Below are 16,805 nucleotides of genomic sequence, written 5' to 3'. Positions count from 1 at the left end.
AAGCTATATCATGGAAACTGGAGCTGATAGAGACAAATTGATTACAGATTTGAATTCAGCGCGCTCAATATAACTAGAGTCAGTTGATAAATTCAAAGAAGCAAAATTTTTTTTTAATTTTGTCGGGTTGTGTTATCAGTTGATGTTGATTTGTGGCTCGTCGTCCAGGCGTTCTCGACCCTTTTTGAAATATTTGTATCAATCAAAAACACTTGCTCGTTACAAAAAATGATCAATGAAGACCTCTTTCAAACATTCTGGACGTCGGTACCAGAATTTTATTATGCTGATTATCTTTGGTTTGTTACAAAACTAGGTCCATTCCGGTAATGTAAATCAGCTTGACTATAGAAGGGAAACATACGTGATTAGCAGTTACTCCTCTTATGATCTCTTTAGTGCTTTACCCAACTCGAATGTTTAGCTATTTCTCCTATGTACGGTACATATCTGCGCCATTACATCAAAGCATAATATGCTTTTCACTTTCCTTACTTTCTGTACGTTGCTCTTTATGATATATAACTTATCATTTTCCACATATAAATGAGTAGAGCATTGCATTATTTATAAGCTAAAAATCACGCACCATATTGCGCACTAACGACAGCACTCAGCAAATTTCAATTTGAAAAATAATCACATAACGAAGAAGGCATTTCACCAATTTATTAGCTTTTCTTATTTATGAAAGCAAAAATCATTACTTTCGCAAACAAAGTTAATCAAATATTACATTACTCAGCCATAACAAAAGAGTCGAAAAGCAGCAGCAGGTGAGTAAACAAAGTAAATACAAGTAGTGCCTCATTAGTGTCGTAATAAGGCGAGTGTAAACACATTCCAAGACGCAAATGGAAAAAGTACTTCAGTGTGAGTAGCATGAACAGCACACACGCTTATATATTTATACACCCTATATATTTAGTATGTAGGCATATGAAGGTCTACCAACTCAGACTACTGGTGCTGCCGTCAGCTGTTGGCTGCCTGCCATCGGCTAATGATTGTTGTTGCTGTGTAGTACAAAATTTTTGTAGGTGTGAATATAATGGCAGGTTGTTGAAAGTATTTTTGATTCCGAAGTGGTTTGAAGCTGAAGATGGCGCGCCCCAAATCAAAATATTGAGTTAAAATATTCAACGTATTTGCTTTAACGCCCGAAAAATTACGCATTGCCGCAACAAAAAAACAGAAACAAAAAATTGTGATAATATATATGCCGAAACGGCAAATAAATGAGCCACACGAAAGAAAACAAGCAACAACAACCAACAACAAACAAAAAGTATTAATAATATGCGTGAATAACAACGCCGACGGCGAAAACAAAGTTATAGAGCGCGACAAGAACTCATCTATCAGCTGCGCTTGCCTACTCGGCTCGAGCCATGGACGCCATTCAACCTGAAGAAATTGTGCAATTGGGATGGAGCATGGGAAGAGTGATGTTAGTATTTACTTTGCACAAAGGTATAGCTTGAAAGTAATAAGAAAGTGCCCGGCTTGCGGATGGTTGTGTTGGTGGCGCGATAACCGCAACAGCTTTTGGCTGAAATTTGTTTGATGGCGGCCCTTTTGAAATGTACACTCGCCTTATATTTGCAGTATTGCTGTGTAAATATTTATACATAAACTAATATATAAATTTATCGCTATAAAAATGTGTTGTTGTTGTTGTTGTTGTTGTTGCTGCTGCTTTGGCTTGCTGTTAATGAATTACTTGCTTTTGCTCATTTATTTTCACACGTCGACAAGAAAAGTGAAGACACAAAGGAATGCGCCTAATGTTAGGCTACATTTATAGCAGCTCGTGCCGGCGTTGCGGTTGTCGAACCGCTTGTCAGTCAGCGAGCAGCAGTAGCAATTGTCTGCCCACCCACTTGCATATGTACATACACACTTACATTTTATATCTACATTGTTGGGTCTAACCCAGAAACACCTTCCTAAACAAATAAAGTAAAACATAAGAAATATGTGGGGATGAAAGGTGCTATGTACGGGTATACTAATACATGAAATAGCACATGGAAAACAATTTGGAAGATTTTTCCCTTCCGGCTGTTTTGAGCTTGTAATTCTCAATCGCTTCTTTGCGCATCGCTGATTTCGCTGCTTGTATTTGCTATATTCATCAGCATTAAGTTATAAAGTGCTTCACAAAATCATGTTTTGTAACTATAGCAGGTCTCGAATGTAAATGCTTTAATTTTAGAATAAAATTGTATTGTAATTATTGCTCTTATCTCAAATTCTAAGCTTCTGCATTAGTGTACCTTGAACTTTTTGTTAAATTTCTTAATGAGAGTTTGTGTTACTTGGCTAGAGAAACTGAATTGAAGCTGCAATGAAGTGCGTGCCACACGTGACAAAACTGTAGAACAAATAAAAAATAAAGTACATGAAACTCGATTCATTGTATATTCGCCTTTTTATGGTGAAGTTGAAGAAAATACTTCAAAAAATTTTTTTGTACCAGAATATTCTAATAAATTGCAAATTTCAATAAGATTAATTCTTTATTTCTGTGAAAGTATATTCGATGTCATTATATATGGAACTCGATTTCTTTGGCATGACCACCACGGGCACTTTTGCAGAAGCTCAGACGCTGAACCCAATTTCCGAAGGTTTTCAAGCATAAATCTGCCCATAATGCTGCAATTTCGCGATTGATATTCATACGAAGTGCATCAATCGTCGCTGGCTTGTTGGCATAGACCATAGACTTAACGTAGCCCCACAAAAAGTAGTCTAACAGCTTCAAATCGCACGACCGAGGCGGCCAATTTATTGGGCTATTTGGTGAAATAGAAGATGGTACCTTCTCTGTTTAGTTCTGCAGCTCGAACTATTTTCTCCAGGAGCAGGTTGAAGAAGTCGCACGATAGGGAGTCGCCTTGTCTGAAACCTCGTTTGGTATCGAACGGCTCGGAGAGGTCCTTCCCGATACTGACGGAGCTTTTTGTGTTGTTCAACGTCAGTTTACACAGCCGTATTAGTTTTGCGGGGATACCAAATTCAGACATCGCGGCATAAAGGCAGCTCCTTTTCGTGCTGTCGAAAGCAGCTTTGAAATCGACGAAGAGGTGGTGTGTGTCGATTCTCCTTTCACAGGTCTTTTCCAAGATTTGGCGCATGGTGAATATCTGGTCGGTTGTTGATTTTCCAGGTCTGAAGCCACACTGATAAGGTCCAATCAGTTTGTTGACGCTGGGATTTAATCTTTCACACAATACGCTCGATAGAACCTTATATGCGATGTTGAGCAGGCTAATCCCACAGTAGTTGGCGCAGATTGTGGGGTCTCCTTGTTTATGGATTGGGCATAGCACACTTAAATTCCAATCGTTGGGCATGCTCTCGTCCGACCATATTTTACAAAGAAGCTGATGCATGCTCCCTATTAGTTCTTCGCTGCCGTGTTTGAATAGCTCGGCCGGTAGTCCGTCGGCCCCTGCCGCTTTGTTGTTCTTGAGGCGGGCAATTGCTATTCGAACTTCTTCATGGTCGGGTAATGGAACGTCTGCTCCATCGTCATCGATTGGAGAATCGGGTTCTCCTTCTCCTGGTGTTGTGCGTTCACTGCCATTCAGCATGCTGGAGAAATGTTCCCTCCATAATTTAAGTATGCTCTGGGCATCAGTGACTAGATCACCTTTGGGGGTTCTACATGAGTATGCTCCGGTCTTGAAACCTTCTGTAAGCCGCCGCATTTTTTCGTAGAATTTTCGAGCATTACCCCTGTCGGCCAGCTTATCAAGCTCTTCGTACTCACGCATTTGGCCTCTTTCTTCTTCTGTCTGCAAATGCGTCTCGCTTCCCTCTTCAACTTCTCGGTATCTATCCCATCACGCACGTGTAGTGGTCGATCGTAACGTTGCGAGGTAGGCAGCCTGTTTTCTCTCCGCTGCGACACGGCACTCTTCGTCGTACCAGCTGTTCTTTTGCTCTTTCCGAAAACCAATGGTTTCGGTTGCAGCTGTACGTAAGGAATTTGAAATGCCGTCCCACAGTTCCCTTATACCGAGTTGTTGACTAGTGCTCTCAGAGAACAGGAGTGCAAGCCGAGTAGAAAATCGTTCGGCTGTCTGTTGTGATTGCAGCTTCTCGACGTCGAACCTTCCTTGTGTTTGTTGGCGTGCGTTTTTTGCTGCACAGAGGCGAGTGCGAATCTTAGCTGCAACAAGATAGTGGTCCGAGTCGATGTTAGGACCTCGGAGCGCACGCACATCTAAAACACTGGAGACGTGTCTTCCATCTATCACAACATGATCGATCTGGTTGGTAGTTTTTCGATCCGGAGACAGCCAGGTAGCTTGATGAATCTTCTTATGCTGGAATCTAGTACTACAGATAACCATATTTCGGGCCCCGGCGAAGTCAATCAACCTCAACCCATTTGGGGATGTTTCGTCGTGGAGGCTGAATTTACCGACCGTAGTGCCAAATATACCTTCTTTGCCCACCCTGGCGTTAAAGTCGCCAAGCACGATTTTGATATCGTGGCGGGGGCAGCTCTCATAAGCGCGCTCCAAGCGCTCATAGAAGGCATCTTTGGTCACATCGTCCTTCTCATCCGTCGGGGCGTGGGCGCAAATCAGCGATATGTTGAAGAACCTCGCTTTGATGCGGATTGTGGCTAGACGTTCATTCACCGGAGTGAATGATAGTACTCGGCGACGGAGTCTCTCTCCCACCACGAATCCAACACCAAACTTGCGCTCCTTTATATGGCCACTGTAGTAAATGTCACAAGGACCTACTCGTATCTGTCCTTGTCCCGTCCATCGCATTTCTTGGACGGCGGTGATGTCAGCCTTTATTTTTGCGAGGACATCAACCAGCTGGGCGGCGGCACCTTCCCAATTAAGGGTCCGGACATTCCAGGTGCATGCCCTCAAATCGTAGTCCTTATTCCGTTTGCCATGGTCGTCATCAAAAGGGGGTATCTCATCCGAGGCAGTTTCAACTTTTTCATTGGTATTGTTTTTTACGGGGCGGGTCCCAAGCCCAGCGCACAACCCTATGTAGGGAATGTTTCGCCTTCGAACGGATGTTTCTAGCCTACCCAGAGGATACTTGGTCAAAGACCGGAAGCAGTGAGCTGCTTGAGCCATGTGTAAAAAAATCGTTTCTGGCCACTCCCAAGTGAATGGCGTTCAGAGAACTTTCCTCACTTGCGTGAACTTGTACACATGACTCCATCCTCAAACAGCTGCTGGCGTATGCCGACGGTATTGATATCATCGGCCTCAACACCCGAGTCGTTAGTTCTGCTTTCTCTAGGCTGGACAAGGAAGCACAGAAAATGGGTCTGGTAGTGAACGAGGGCAAAAGGAAATATCTCCTGTCATCAAACAAACAGTCGTCGCACTCGCGACTTGGCTCTCACGTCACTGTTGACAGTCATAACTTTGAAGTTGTAGATAATTTCGTCTATTTAGGAACCAGCATTAACACCACTAATAATGTCAGACTGGAAATCCAACGCAGGATTGCTCTTGCCAACAGGTGCTACTTCGGACTGAGTAGGCAATTGAAAAGTAAAGTCCTCTCTCGACGAACAAAAGCTAAACTCTATAAGTCGCTCATAATTCCCGTCCTGCTATATGGTGCAGAGGCTTGGGCGATGACAGCAACCGATGAGTCGACGTTACGAGTTTTCGAGAGAAAAATTCTGCGAAAGATTTATGGTCCTTTTCGCATTGGCCACGGCGAATATCGCATCCGATGGAACGATGAGCTGTACGAGATATATGACGACATTGACATAGTTCAGCGAATTAAAAGACAGTGGCTACGCTGGCTAGGTCATGTTGTCCGGATGGATGAAAACACTCCAGCTCTGAAAGTATTCGACGCAGTACCCGCCGGGGGAAGCAGAGGAAGAGGAAGACCTCCACTCCGTTGGAAGGACCAAGTGGAGAAGGACCTGGCTTCGCTTGGAATATCCAATTGGCGCCACGCAGCGAAAAGAAGAAACGACTGGCGCGCTGTTGTTAACTCGGCTATAATCGCGTAAGCGGTGTCTACGCCAATTAAGAAGAAGAAGAAGATTTGGTGAAATAACATGTTCACCAAACTTGGTTTTCAATAAATCGACTGTGATATTCCCACAGTGTGGAACCAAAAATTTTCCAAGTTAATGTCATCCAATCCGGGCCCAAGATATTCCATTATTATTGAACGGTGGCGATTCTCATTCACAGTAAAGTGCCGGTCTTGTACGGCACATTGCCGACGCCGGCCCATATACCGCGCCAAATCGTATTTTTTTCGAGATGCCATCGTGACTCATGGAGTACGTGTAGTTTGCTGCCTGACCAATAACGCATATTTTGCTTATTGACGAAGGCATTCAGCTAGAAATGAACCTCATCGCTGAAGATGGTTTTTCGATGAAAATCCAGATAATTTTCAAGTTGTTGCTCAGCCCAATTCACGAACGTACGTCGATTTTGGTGGTCAAGTAGCTTCAGTTCTTGCGTCAATTTGATCTTGTAAGGATAAAGGCCAAGATCTTTTCGTAAAATTCGTCACAACGACGTCACAGAGATGCTAAACTCTTGACGTGTGAGAGACTGATTTGGGTCTTCCTCAATATTCTCGACACTACGGGCATTTCTTTGTCTCACTGACACAGGAACATTTTGTACGCTCAATTGTTGATCTGATTGGTCTACTTTTGTAGCGATATGTGGATGATAATAAAAACTTAAATACAAATTAGTCGTGAAAAATAGTTTATATGAAGTGTAGTTCTTCATTGTTTTGAGTATGTGCTTGACCATTATTATTACATTTTAATAAAAGACGTGACTCTGGTAGATGTCGTCTGGTACTCGTTGCTTCCTTCAGATAATCCAACTGATGATATAAGACGAAAGAGTAGCAGGTCATATTAGATGAAATCTTGTCAATCCGTCCAAGAACACAGCATAACCTTCCTGTCCGTCAATCCCGACTAGGCCACCGTTTGCGCTGACTCACCGCTATTCCGCGACAACTTTTTTCACTCGACCTTGTCGCAAATGACCCACATCCGCTTTAGAAATGGATCGATTTTGTTGCGATTCTGCAGCGATTGACTGATGGAAAAGAATTTAAAAATTGGCACATGAGGCTTCGTGTATTTCCGTGTGGCATCCATACTTCGAACTTCATCTTGTATTCAGCGTTTTTCAAAGTGTTCTTTCAAACAATCGAAACCGTTGTGAAATGACATCAGACTCGACGATTTTCATTATCTTAACGATTTTTTCGGCAATTAGCGCCAAAGACTGTTGCATTTTGGGAAATTTCGGAATTGAAGAAACCAAAATTGCACATATTTGAGACTTGCAGTATTAGGTTACATATTATCAAAGTGATCTATAAGACATACACTCCCCGAATTGCTGTTGAAATCTTAGTCCTTGGCCAGTTATAATTCCTTTCGTTTGGATTACGAGGAACCGTAGGAACAGCGTATTTCATTATTTGAAATTGACAATATTACGTTCATCACAGTGATCCTTTTCCATAAAATATAGTGAAAATTAGCGACTATACTGTTTCATAAATTGACCAACGTGTCACAGGATTAACTTAAGCGATTTTACTAACCTGCCATACCATGGGATAGTGGTGAGCAAAACCAAAACCAGCAACAGCATTCTAGGCGGTATTAATATGGTCTCAGATGATTACCTCTTGCATTTGTATGTGTTCGTATATGTCTAATGCTCACATCTAGGTATATACACGTATCTACATATTTTGCTGTGAGTTGCAGACTACGGTTAGTAGAAGAAAAAATTGCAATAATAATTTTTACCGCATAATTAAACCGATGTGCTGCAATGCCATGGCCAATGCCGAGCGAAAACTAGCTATATGTAGCGCATCATACTTGACACAATATTCTTAAAAGCACCCAGCAGGAATTTTTATGACTAGCAATGAATATAATGAATGAAACTTGGCTGTTATACTTGTCATATATTTCGGGTTATTGTCTAGGGATGTCTTGTCGCTCTCGAAATCAAGTTCTCTTTTTGTCATTAGTCAATATTTGGTGGTCGAAAAAATCTTTTCGTATTTCTAATCAAACTTCAACTTATTTTTTTTTTTATTTGTAAAGAGCTTTATGAGCCAAATATGTACCATATTGGTGCGCCATTTTTTGCCATTTTTCCGCCAGAGACATTTTTTCCTCTGTGTAAAACTTTTCTGGTTTCTCGGCGAAAAACTGCGACAAATTAATTATCACAGGCTTCTCTTGAAGCCAACTTTACTTCATTAAGGGAGTTCTGCATTGACCGAAACAAATGGTAGTCCGATGCTGCAAGATCAGGACTATATGGTGGAGGCATCAAAACTTCCCAGCCAAGCTCTTCCAGCTTTTGCCGTGTCATCAAAGATGTGTGTGGTCTAGCGTTGTCCTGATGGAAGACGAAGCCTTTTCTGTTGATCAGTTCTGGTCGTTTTTTTCGATTGCTTGCTTCAATCTCATCAGTTGTTGTTTGTAAAATATAGAATCAATCGTTCGACCAGGTTGGAGCAGCTCGTAGTGGATGATACCTTTCCAATCCCACCAAATAGTCAGCACAACCTTTCGCGCCGTCAATCCTGGCTTTGCGATCATTTGTTGAGCTTCACCACGCTTTATTCGCACATTATTGTCGTGTGTGATTCACTTTTCGTCTTCTGTTACCATTCGCTTGGAAATCAAAAAATCGCAGATGTTAATTCGGTTCATTAAATTTTTCACAGACAATTCATGTGGTGCCCAAACATCGAGCTCCTTTTTGTAGCCAACCTTTGTTAAATGGTTCAAAACCGTCTGATGATGAATGCTAAGTTCCTTAGTAGTATCATGGCTCCTTACGTGACGGTCCTGGATAATCATTTCCATAATTTCACATCGAAATTTCCAGAACGGAAGCGAGCGAGCCATTGTTGTGCTACACGAACTGATACACCATCGTTTTCGTAAACTTCACAAATTTTATTGGTGGCTTGCGTGACATTTTTCCTTTTTCAATACAAAAATTTCAAAATATTGCGAATTTCTTCATTATTTTCACGCATTTTTCACGCATTTTTGATAAACATGAAAACATCCAGCATAAAATTTTCGTTTATGTGTTCGGTGCTCTATCTTACTCCAAGCGTAGTTGTGTCGCACGTGAGGTCTGATAAATGGACATGTACATATATATTAAGCCTAACTTTTTATACTCTCGCAACAATGTTGCTAAGGAGAGTATTATAGTTTTGTTCACATAACGGTTGTTTGTAAGTCCTAAAACTAAAAGAGTCAGATATAGGGTTATGTATACCAAAGTGATCAGGGCGACGAGTAGAGTCGAAATCCGGATGTCTGTCTGTCCGTCGTCCGTCCGTCTGTCCGTCCGTCTATCCGTCCGTCCGTGCAAGCTGTAACTTGAGTAAAAATTGAGATATCATGATGAAACTTGGTACACGTATTCCTTGGCTCCATAAGAAGGTTAAGTTCGAAGATGGGCAAAATCGGCCAACTGCCACGCCCACAAAATGGCGGAAACCGAAAACCTATAAAGTGTCATAACTAAGCCATAAATAAAGATATTAAAGTGAAATTTGACACAAAGGATCGCATTAGGGAGGGACATATTTGGACGCAATTGTTTTGGAAAAGTGGGCGTGGCCCCGCCCCCTACTAAGTTTTTTGTACATATCTCGGAAACTACTATAGCTATGTCAACCAAACTCTACAGAGCCGTTTTTTTCAGGCATTTCCATACACAGTTCAAAAATGGAAGAAATCGGATAATAACCATGCCCACCTCCCATACAAAGGTTATGTTGAAAATCACTAAAAGTGCGTTAACCGACTAATAAAAAACGTCAGAAACACTAAATTTTACGGAAGAAGTGGCAGAAAGAAGCTGCATCCAGGCTTTTTTTAAAAATTGAAAATGGGCGTGGCGCCGCCCACTTATGGACCAAAAACCATATCTCAGGAACTACTCGAATGAAATTCGGTATATAATATTTTCTTAACACCCTGATGACATGTACGAAATATGGGTGAAATCGGTTCACAACCACGCCTTCTTCCAATATAACGCTATTTTGAATTCCATCTGATGCCTTCTCTGTATAATACGAGTATAAACATTAGGAACCAATGATGATAGCGGAATAAAACTTTACAAAAATACGGTATTTGAAAAATATTTAAATGACGGATAATGAAATCTCGATTATCACTTTACCATGCGAGAGTATAAAATGTTCGGTGACACCCGAACTTAGCCCTTCCTTACTTGTTTAATGATATTTTGATATTTTTGAACATACTTTGAACGCAGCCGGGATCACTGAACCCTTAACAACCGCTGATTACTATTTTTGATAATTACGTTATGTATGAGAAATATTATTGCTTGGAGTCTTGTACGTATTGAATCCTTTTTGTTTATTTTTTGTCCTTCTGTCAGTCTTCAGCGGTATCTTTAGAATATGGGAGATGGTTATCGTAAATATTAAAAAGCTCCAAATCTTTTGTATGAGCGATAGGATGATTTTATACAGAGTTACCGGGAGAAACATTTTTCAATAAAGTAAGTCACAAAGAATGTTCTAATGTTTGAGAGCAACCTTTAACTACTGTCCTCAAACCTCACTGATATATCTTTCTCATACATCTAATACCTAGTAGTTCCGTTTCTTCCTACAGGGTTTTCAAATATCTATGAACTATAATTCCATCATACTGGTTCATACCAACATAACGGCATAAGCCAATGAGGGAGGACTTACTTGTCGCATGCTTATTATTCATTTTATACTCATTAGTGTCATAAACAACGCAGTCAGCAAATAATATAGCGAAGCTATCGGGGAAGTGCGATGGCAAGCTGACAGGATAGGCAGCCAAGCAGCCAAGTGACTAGCAGGATGCGCACAAGCAACTGCAGCCTTGTAACATATATGAACAGTTATGCCACATATGTAGGTATGTGTGTGTGTGTGTGCACGAACTGAAGAAAGTTAATGAGGCATGCGCCATTAGGTATATACGACAAACGTTTCTTCGGCATACTTATTTGCATACACACACACGGTCAGACATACACACGCTCGTACGTGTAATCACATGCAGAATAATTACAAGTATTAAAGGATGGCATATATGTATGACTTAATAAAGCATTTTACATTGTATACCTTTTGTTGTTGCTGGCATATACTCCTATGCATTTGATGCAAATTGACTGTGCACTCTCTCAATTGGAAAATGGGAAATGTGCGCAGCTCAGCAGAAACGTAATTTTTTAATAGTTAGTACCGTTAGTGATTAGTTGTTAAATTTTCGTTTTCTGCGAAATATCGACTCAGGCTAAGTATAAACAGAGCATATGTACTGTATTCATTTTGTATTTTAGTGTACACCATGTCGTATGAGCAACATAGAATGTATTACTTGTATGAATGCTCAGTGCATTTGATGCGTAACTTTTGATGGCGTATTAATTTTCAAGAATATTTTTGGAAAAATAGTAGAACATTTTTTGTTATGCAGCATGTTGGCTAAAACTAATCGAGTTGGATATAGTGTTATGTGAATACATAAATGATCAGGATGGTGAGAAGTGTTGAAATTCGAGCGACAGACAGACCTCCGTCCGTGCGATCTGTAAATATAGTAAAACTTGGCATCTTTTAATAAAACTTGGTAGAAATGTTTCTTGAACAAAAATAAGGCGGAGTTCATAGATAGGCTAAATCAGACCACCGCCACGCCCACAAAACACCATTATAGTAACACCTACAAACTGCCATAACTAAGCACTTAATTAAGATATAAAACTCTTATTTGACGCAGAGGATTGCAGTAGTAAGGAACTCCTGTGGGCTTAAAATTTTGAAAAATTGGGCTGAATATACATACCTCCTAGATAACTAAACCCACAAAAGCTAAATTCGCTTAGGACAATATCTTGATATGGTTTAAGAAGAAAATTTTGAAAAATTGTGCTTGACCCCGCCATCTAATAACCTTAATGTACATATCTCCTAACCCACTAGAGCTACATAAACCAAACTAACTCACGACGAACCCCTTTAGCACCCCTATCGACTCTGTAAAAATGGTTGAAATCGGATGATAAACCCGTTCATTCTTCATAAACGGTGCTGTTTAAAACTACCAACAGTGCGATAAATCAAGGTTTAAATATGCTAGAGACATAAAATTTTATAGTGGGCTTTATGGCGAATCCTATATTTGGGAGAGTGCTCAACCGATTTCGATTACTCATCCTTTGTCACAATTTTAAAATCCATTTGATTATTTAATTACAAAAATCAAGAAGCAAATAAAATGTATTTATCAAAAAAACAAAAAAAAAATCAAGAAGCACCTTACTTCCCCTGTTCTAGATATCAAGAACATCGTACAAACAAAGCTCAATATCAGGAAATTTTTCTAACTTCTATGAAGTTTTAAAGGTTTAACTTCTTTAGTTCTTAACTTGTTTAAGAGCTAAAGCAATTGTACTTCATTTCGTCTTCCAAAACCTTTTCGGCCTCACACAAGTTTTCATACTCACACATGTATCACAAATGGCTAAACTAAGTATGTTGCGATAATTTAAAATTTCATTTTGTGTTTTGGAAATAAGTCAAATTTCACTTTCCGCATAATGCTTTGGTTTCGAAATTCATAAGCTAGGTAGGTAGGAGTGCCGCCACCATAGGTTCAATTAGCGCTGGTTGCGCCATTTTGATGCACTGTAGTAGGACCTTATCGCCTTGCTATTCTGCTTCATATTTGCTCCGAACCATTTGATGCTTGGTGCTCTCAATGAAACTACTTATATATATTTATTCGTGCCTGATTGGTTCCAAGTTTTTCGTGTCGGAATGTGATAAATATAGGCATACGTAGGTGAACCGCTGTTTTTGCAGGCAGCTGTGGCAGTTACTGTTATAAACAGGCAAATCTTTGGTGCATGCTCCCCAAAAGGCCAGTGCCCCTTTATACTTAGTAGCCGTAAGTCTATATACATATGCTATTTGTGGATTTAGATAGCATGTCCTTTGTTCTATTCTTATCATATTTTGGCCATATTTGTAGCTTGTGTTCCATTTGCTCTGTGCGATTTGTTCAAAATATTTAAAGGGAGCCTTGATCGTTCCTAGCGGGCATAGTATTGGCTCTGCTTTGGGCTCATCTAAAAAGGCTTCTAGCTTTGTCAACTCATCTGGCTTTCGTTGCCGAAAAGTTTTCTGTGACCGGGAATCCAAATTATGGACAAGTGGAATTGAATTGTCAGTGATCTTAAAGACTTCCTGCAATTGTTGGCGATGTTGGAAAAAGGTGATATATGTACGTTTAAGTTAAGAATTTAACTTGAAAATAAGTAGAGGACAATTGAATTTAATGATAATATAGTACACCCGATCAAAATTGAGGAACAGTTAAAAATTGGAAAACTGGCGTATCACTGCCCACTTTTAATTTAAATTTTGATTAAATTTAAGTGACCGATTTGAAGTTTGAAAGTTTCTTTTACAAAAAAAGAAGAAAACTAATCAACTGAGATGTACTATATTCCTAGCGCATAATAAAGGAAAACAATTTATAAACAAGTCAAAGTATTGATTACTGTATTATTATTGAAATTAAATCTCGGATATAATATAATTAACGGCCATGTTGAAATAAACTGATGAGTAATTTTTAAATGAATTTTAAATAATTAAATATGAACACAATAGAGGGAGTCGACACGTATTCCGATCTCGGGGCCGCATATTCTTAATTCGGTTTTGGAAAGCACCTATGTCTAACGTGAGATCTTCGACGCGAAGATCAGCCAAACATTTTTTATAGGCTTTAGTATGTCTTTCACAAATTTTCATATATTATATCAGTGTGATAGACAAACAGACCGACCATGCGAACTCAATTTAACAGCTACATTTATTTAACCTGCCATTAATTTATAAATTTACAGTTTTGTAATTACTGCAATTGCTCTTAATTGCATTCATTCAAACGCCAGGCCGATAATGTCAAATTTGCCGCGACCTCCACTGTTCCGGGTGCTTACAATTCAGCGTAGTAAAAATTTGAACAAAACAGCAGTTTTGCATTTTAATTTACAGCTTTCAACGCGCGATAGATAATCCTAAAATGTCAATTACTGCCAATTAATCTTGCTGTTCGTTGTGTTTTTTGTTTTGTTTTTCGGTTTTCAAAAACACAAGAGCACTTTCAACTCATTTTATGTTGATATCCTTTATGATGTCCACTTAATACCGCTGTCAATTTGGCTTAATAAATTGTGAAATTCTTTACATGCTGCAATTTTACAGAAATATTATAGCTATAATACATTTAACTTGCTTGTTTCTCTTATCAATTCTCTCTGTCTCTCTCTTTCTCATTGCATGTGCCGATTATAACGAAACCAACTGAATCAATGGAATCAATGAAAACTCTGGACAATCGTTGGCCACTAATCCACAATGATTAACAACAAAACCGGATGTACGGGAATTTGCTTTGAAACCAAAACTTACAACAACAAAAAATATTGATAATAACAACAACAACGTAAACGTTCACAACAACACAACACAAATATGCACAACAACACCAAAAATGTTCATGACAACAAACGTTAATCATTACAACAACAACAACACAATTGCGCACAACAACAACAACAAAAACCCATAACGTTCACAACAACATTCAATGCGCTTGTCAACAACAATATGGCACTGTGTGCGCCACCATCGTTATCGCCCATCTTTCGCACATACACCATTTGCTTACACCATGTCGTATACGTAACATTTCTTTCGCAAAATGCTTTTCACTTGCATGCGCTTGAATGTGCTTTTGTCTGCATTTGATTGACATTTCATGGCAACCGCTAACGCTATTGTATTGTGTGTTAACTAATACGTATACAAATATGAACAACAACAATAACAACAACAATTGTAGTGAAAACAAAAGACATCGATGCCGTGGAAGGCAAATCCGTCTCCCTGCCATGTCCGATCAGTGCACCGCTGAGTGACGTTTACATGGTCTTATGGTTCCGCGATAATGCTGGTATACCGTTATACAGGTAAGTAACAAACAAACGCGTGTATGGTACATAAATGTGAATACAAAGCAGGTGTATGATTAGAGATAATAAACTCACAGCTGCTATAATATTACTATGTGTCGCTTTTCCTTTTGAAATTTCGTTGTTTTTCCACTTTTCACTTGAACGGTGTGAAAGTCTTAACACTTGCTGCGTTTCTGTACGCTTTGCTTTCCTTTTCTTTGTTATTACTCGCTACTAATGATGATTTTAATTTGCGCTGCAAGCAAAAGCAATAATAAACGCTTCAACGTTTTAAGTAAAAGCGGCGGCGTTGCTGCTTCGTAATTGCTGGAAAAAGTGAGAAAGTCATACACGCGACGCTAATGGTAGACCGAACGCTGCCGCTTTCATGTTGTTATTGCTCTGTTTGTTGTGCTGTGTTTTGTTACTAGAATTCTACACGGCAGCTTATAGTTGCTGGAAATTATATTTATCATAATTTTGTGTTGCTTCTTTTGCCCACTAGCGTGATTTATTGCCTGACTTACAAGCAAGCGAAATTTCCCTTTTGCCATAAGTCAAAACTTCACATTACCTCTTGGGTTACCGCACTCACACATGTACACATAACACGCACAACTTTACAAATACTTGCTTAAGAGTGAGAATATATATACTTAATAGGGTGTGCCAAAAATAACTTTTCTTTTCTTTTTTATTTTGTAATTTTGCGTATTTAGTTTTTGAAAAAAAAAAAAATTGTAGAAATAATCCTCGAACAAAATTTCGGGAAATAATATTGCCAAATAAAAACATTCTCCAAACAAGGACTTGAGTTTGTTAGATCAGCTCGCATGACAGCTACATCCTATAGTGGTCCCATATCTGCGGTTCCGCCAAAAGAGTAGTTTCGTGAAGAGAAAAGACGTGTGCAAACTTCCAGTTCAATATTTCAGAAACTGAGTGTCTGGTTGTAGTCTAGTAGTTCCGACCTTTCTTGCTGAGTGTTAAAAACCTGGTGCCAAACTTAATACATATACCCTGTTCAGGATACAACAATATTCCTGTGTTATATACATATATGTAAGATTAGGATACACTACCTGGTTGTGAATCCACACATAGATCTACTGGTCTCTTGTAATTCTTGATGGACGTATATTTATATAAGTTGAAGTTTACGTCATGCAGGAAGTCAACTTTTTTGTACCGTTTTATTGAGACTTGAGATCTAATTTCAATACTTCATCCAGCTCCTTGAACTGAGAAGCTTCTAGATATCTAAACCTAGTTCTAGATAAGGCCCGAAATAAGCAAAGGTGGTGTCCCAGAGTCTCTCCTACCTATTACCTCGTTATTTCTATATGTGTCATCGTTAATGATGACCTTATGGCTCACATGGGTTGCCAGTAAGTTGGGACCTGTGACTAGGCCAACAACCATCCTGCAGTATTTTCAAGACCGTGTAAGTATAAGGTTGGCAAGCTATACCTCCGCTTTCTTGCTATCCCTCCGGTTTCTTGCATATGATCTTGGCGATTCTATATGCAACTAAATCACTCCATCTCACCTCGATCCGTCAGTCAGCCTATTTGGAAATTTTGTTGTGTATCGTTTTTAACGATTTGCAGAGTTCCTGCACTGGTTCGGTTGTCAAGTGGATGGCACTTTTGAAATCTCATCAGCTATTTTGTTTTTCGGTACGACATTGTGACC

At 39.5% G+C, this 16,805-nt stretch overlaps 1 protein-coding gene across 4 annotated transcripts in view; it reads left to right on the top strand.

Moving 5' to 3' along the window:
• The window catches only part of LOC126752533 (neural cell adhesion molecule 1-A), a 196,555-nt gene that overhangs the window by 91,698 nt on the left and 88,052 nt on the right, over positions 1-16,805 (top strand). For all 4 annotated transcript variants that reach the window (XM_050463417.1, XM_050463416.1, XM_050463415.1 and 1 more), the window contains exon 3: positions 14,999-15,125. In XM_050463417.1, the coding sequence (XP_050319374.1) occupies positions 14,999-15,125 (127 nt within the window). The remainder of the gene's footprint in view (positions 1-14,998; positions 15,126-16,805) is intronic.

Source organism: Bactrocera neohumeralis, chromosome 3 (assembly GCF_024586455.1).
Source record: "Bactrocera neohumeralis isolate Rockhampton chromosome 3, APGP_CSIRO_Bneo_wtdbg2-racon-allhic-juicebox.fasta_v2, whole genome shotgun sequence".
NCBI lineage: Eukaryota > Metazoa > Arthropoda > Insecta > Diptera > Tephritidae > Bactrocera > Bactrocera neohumeralis.
The sequence above is the reverse complement of the archived record's forward strand: the minus strand, read 5'-3'. Positions and strand labels throughout refer to the sequence as shown.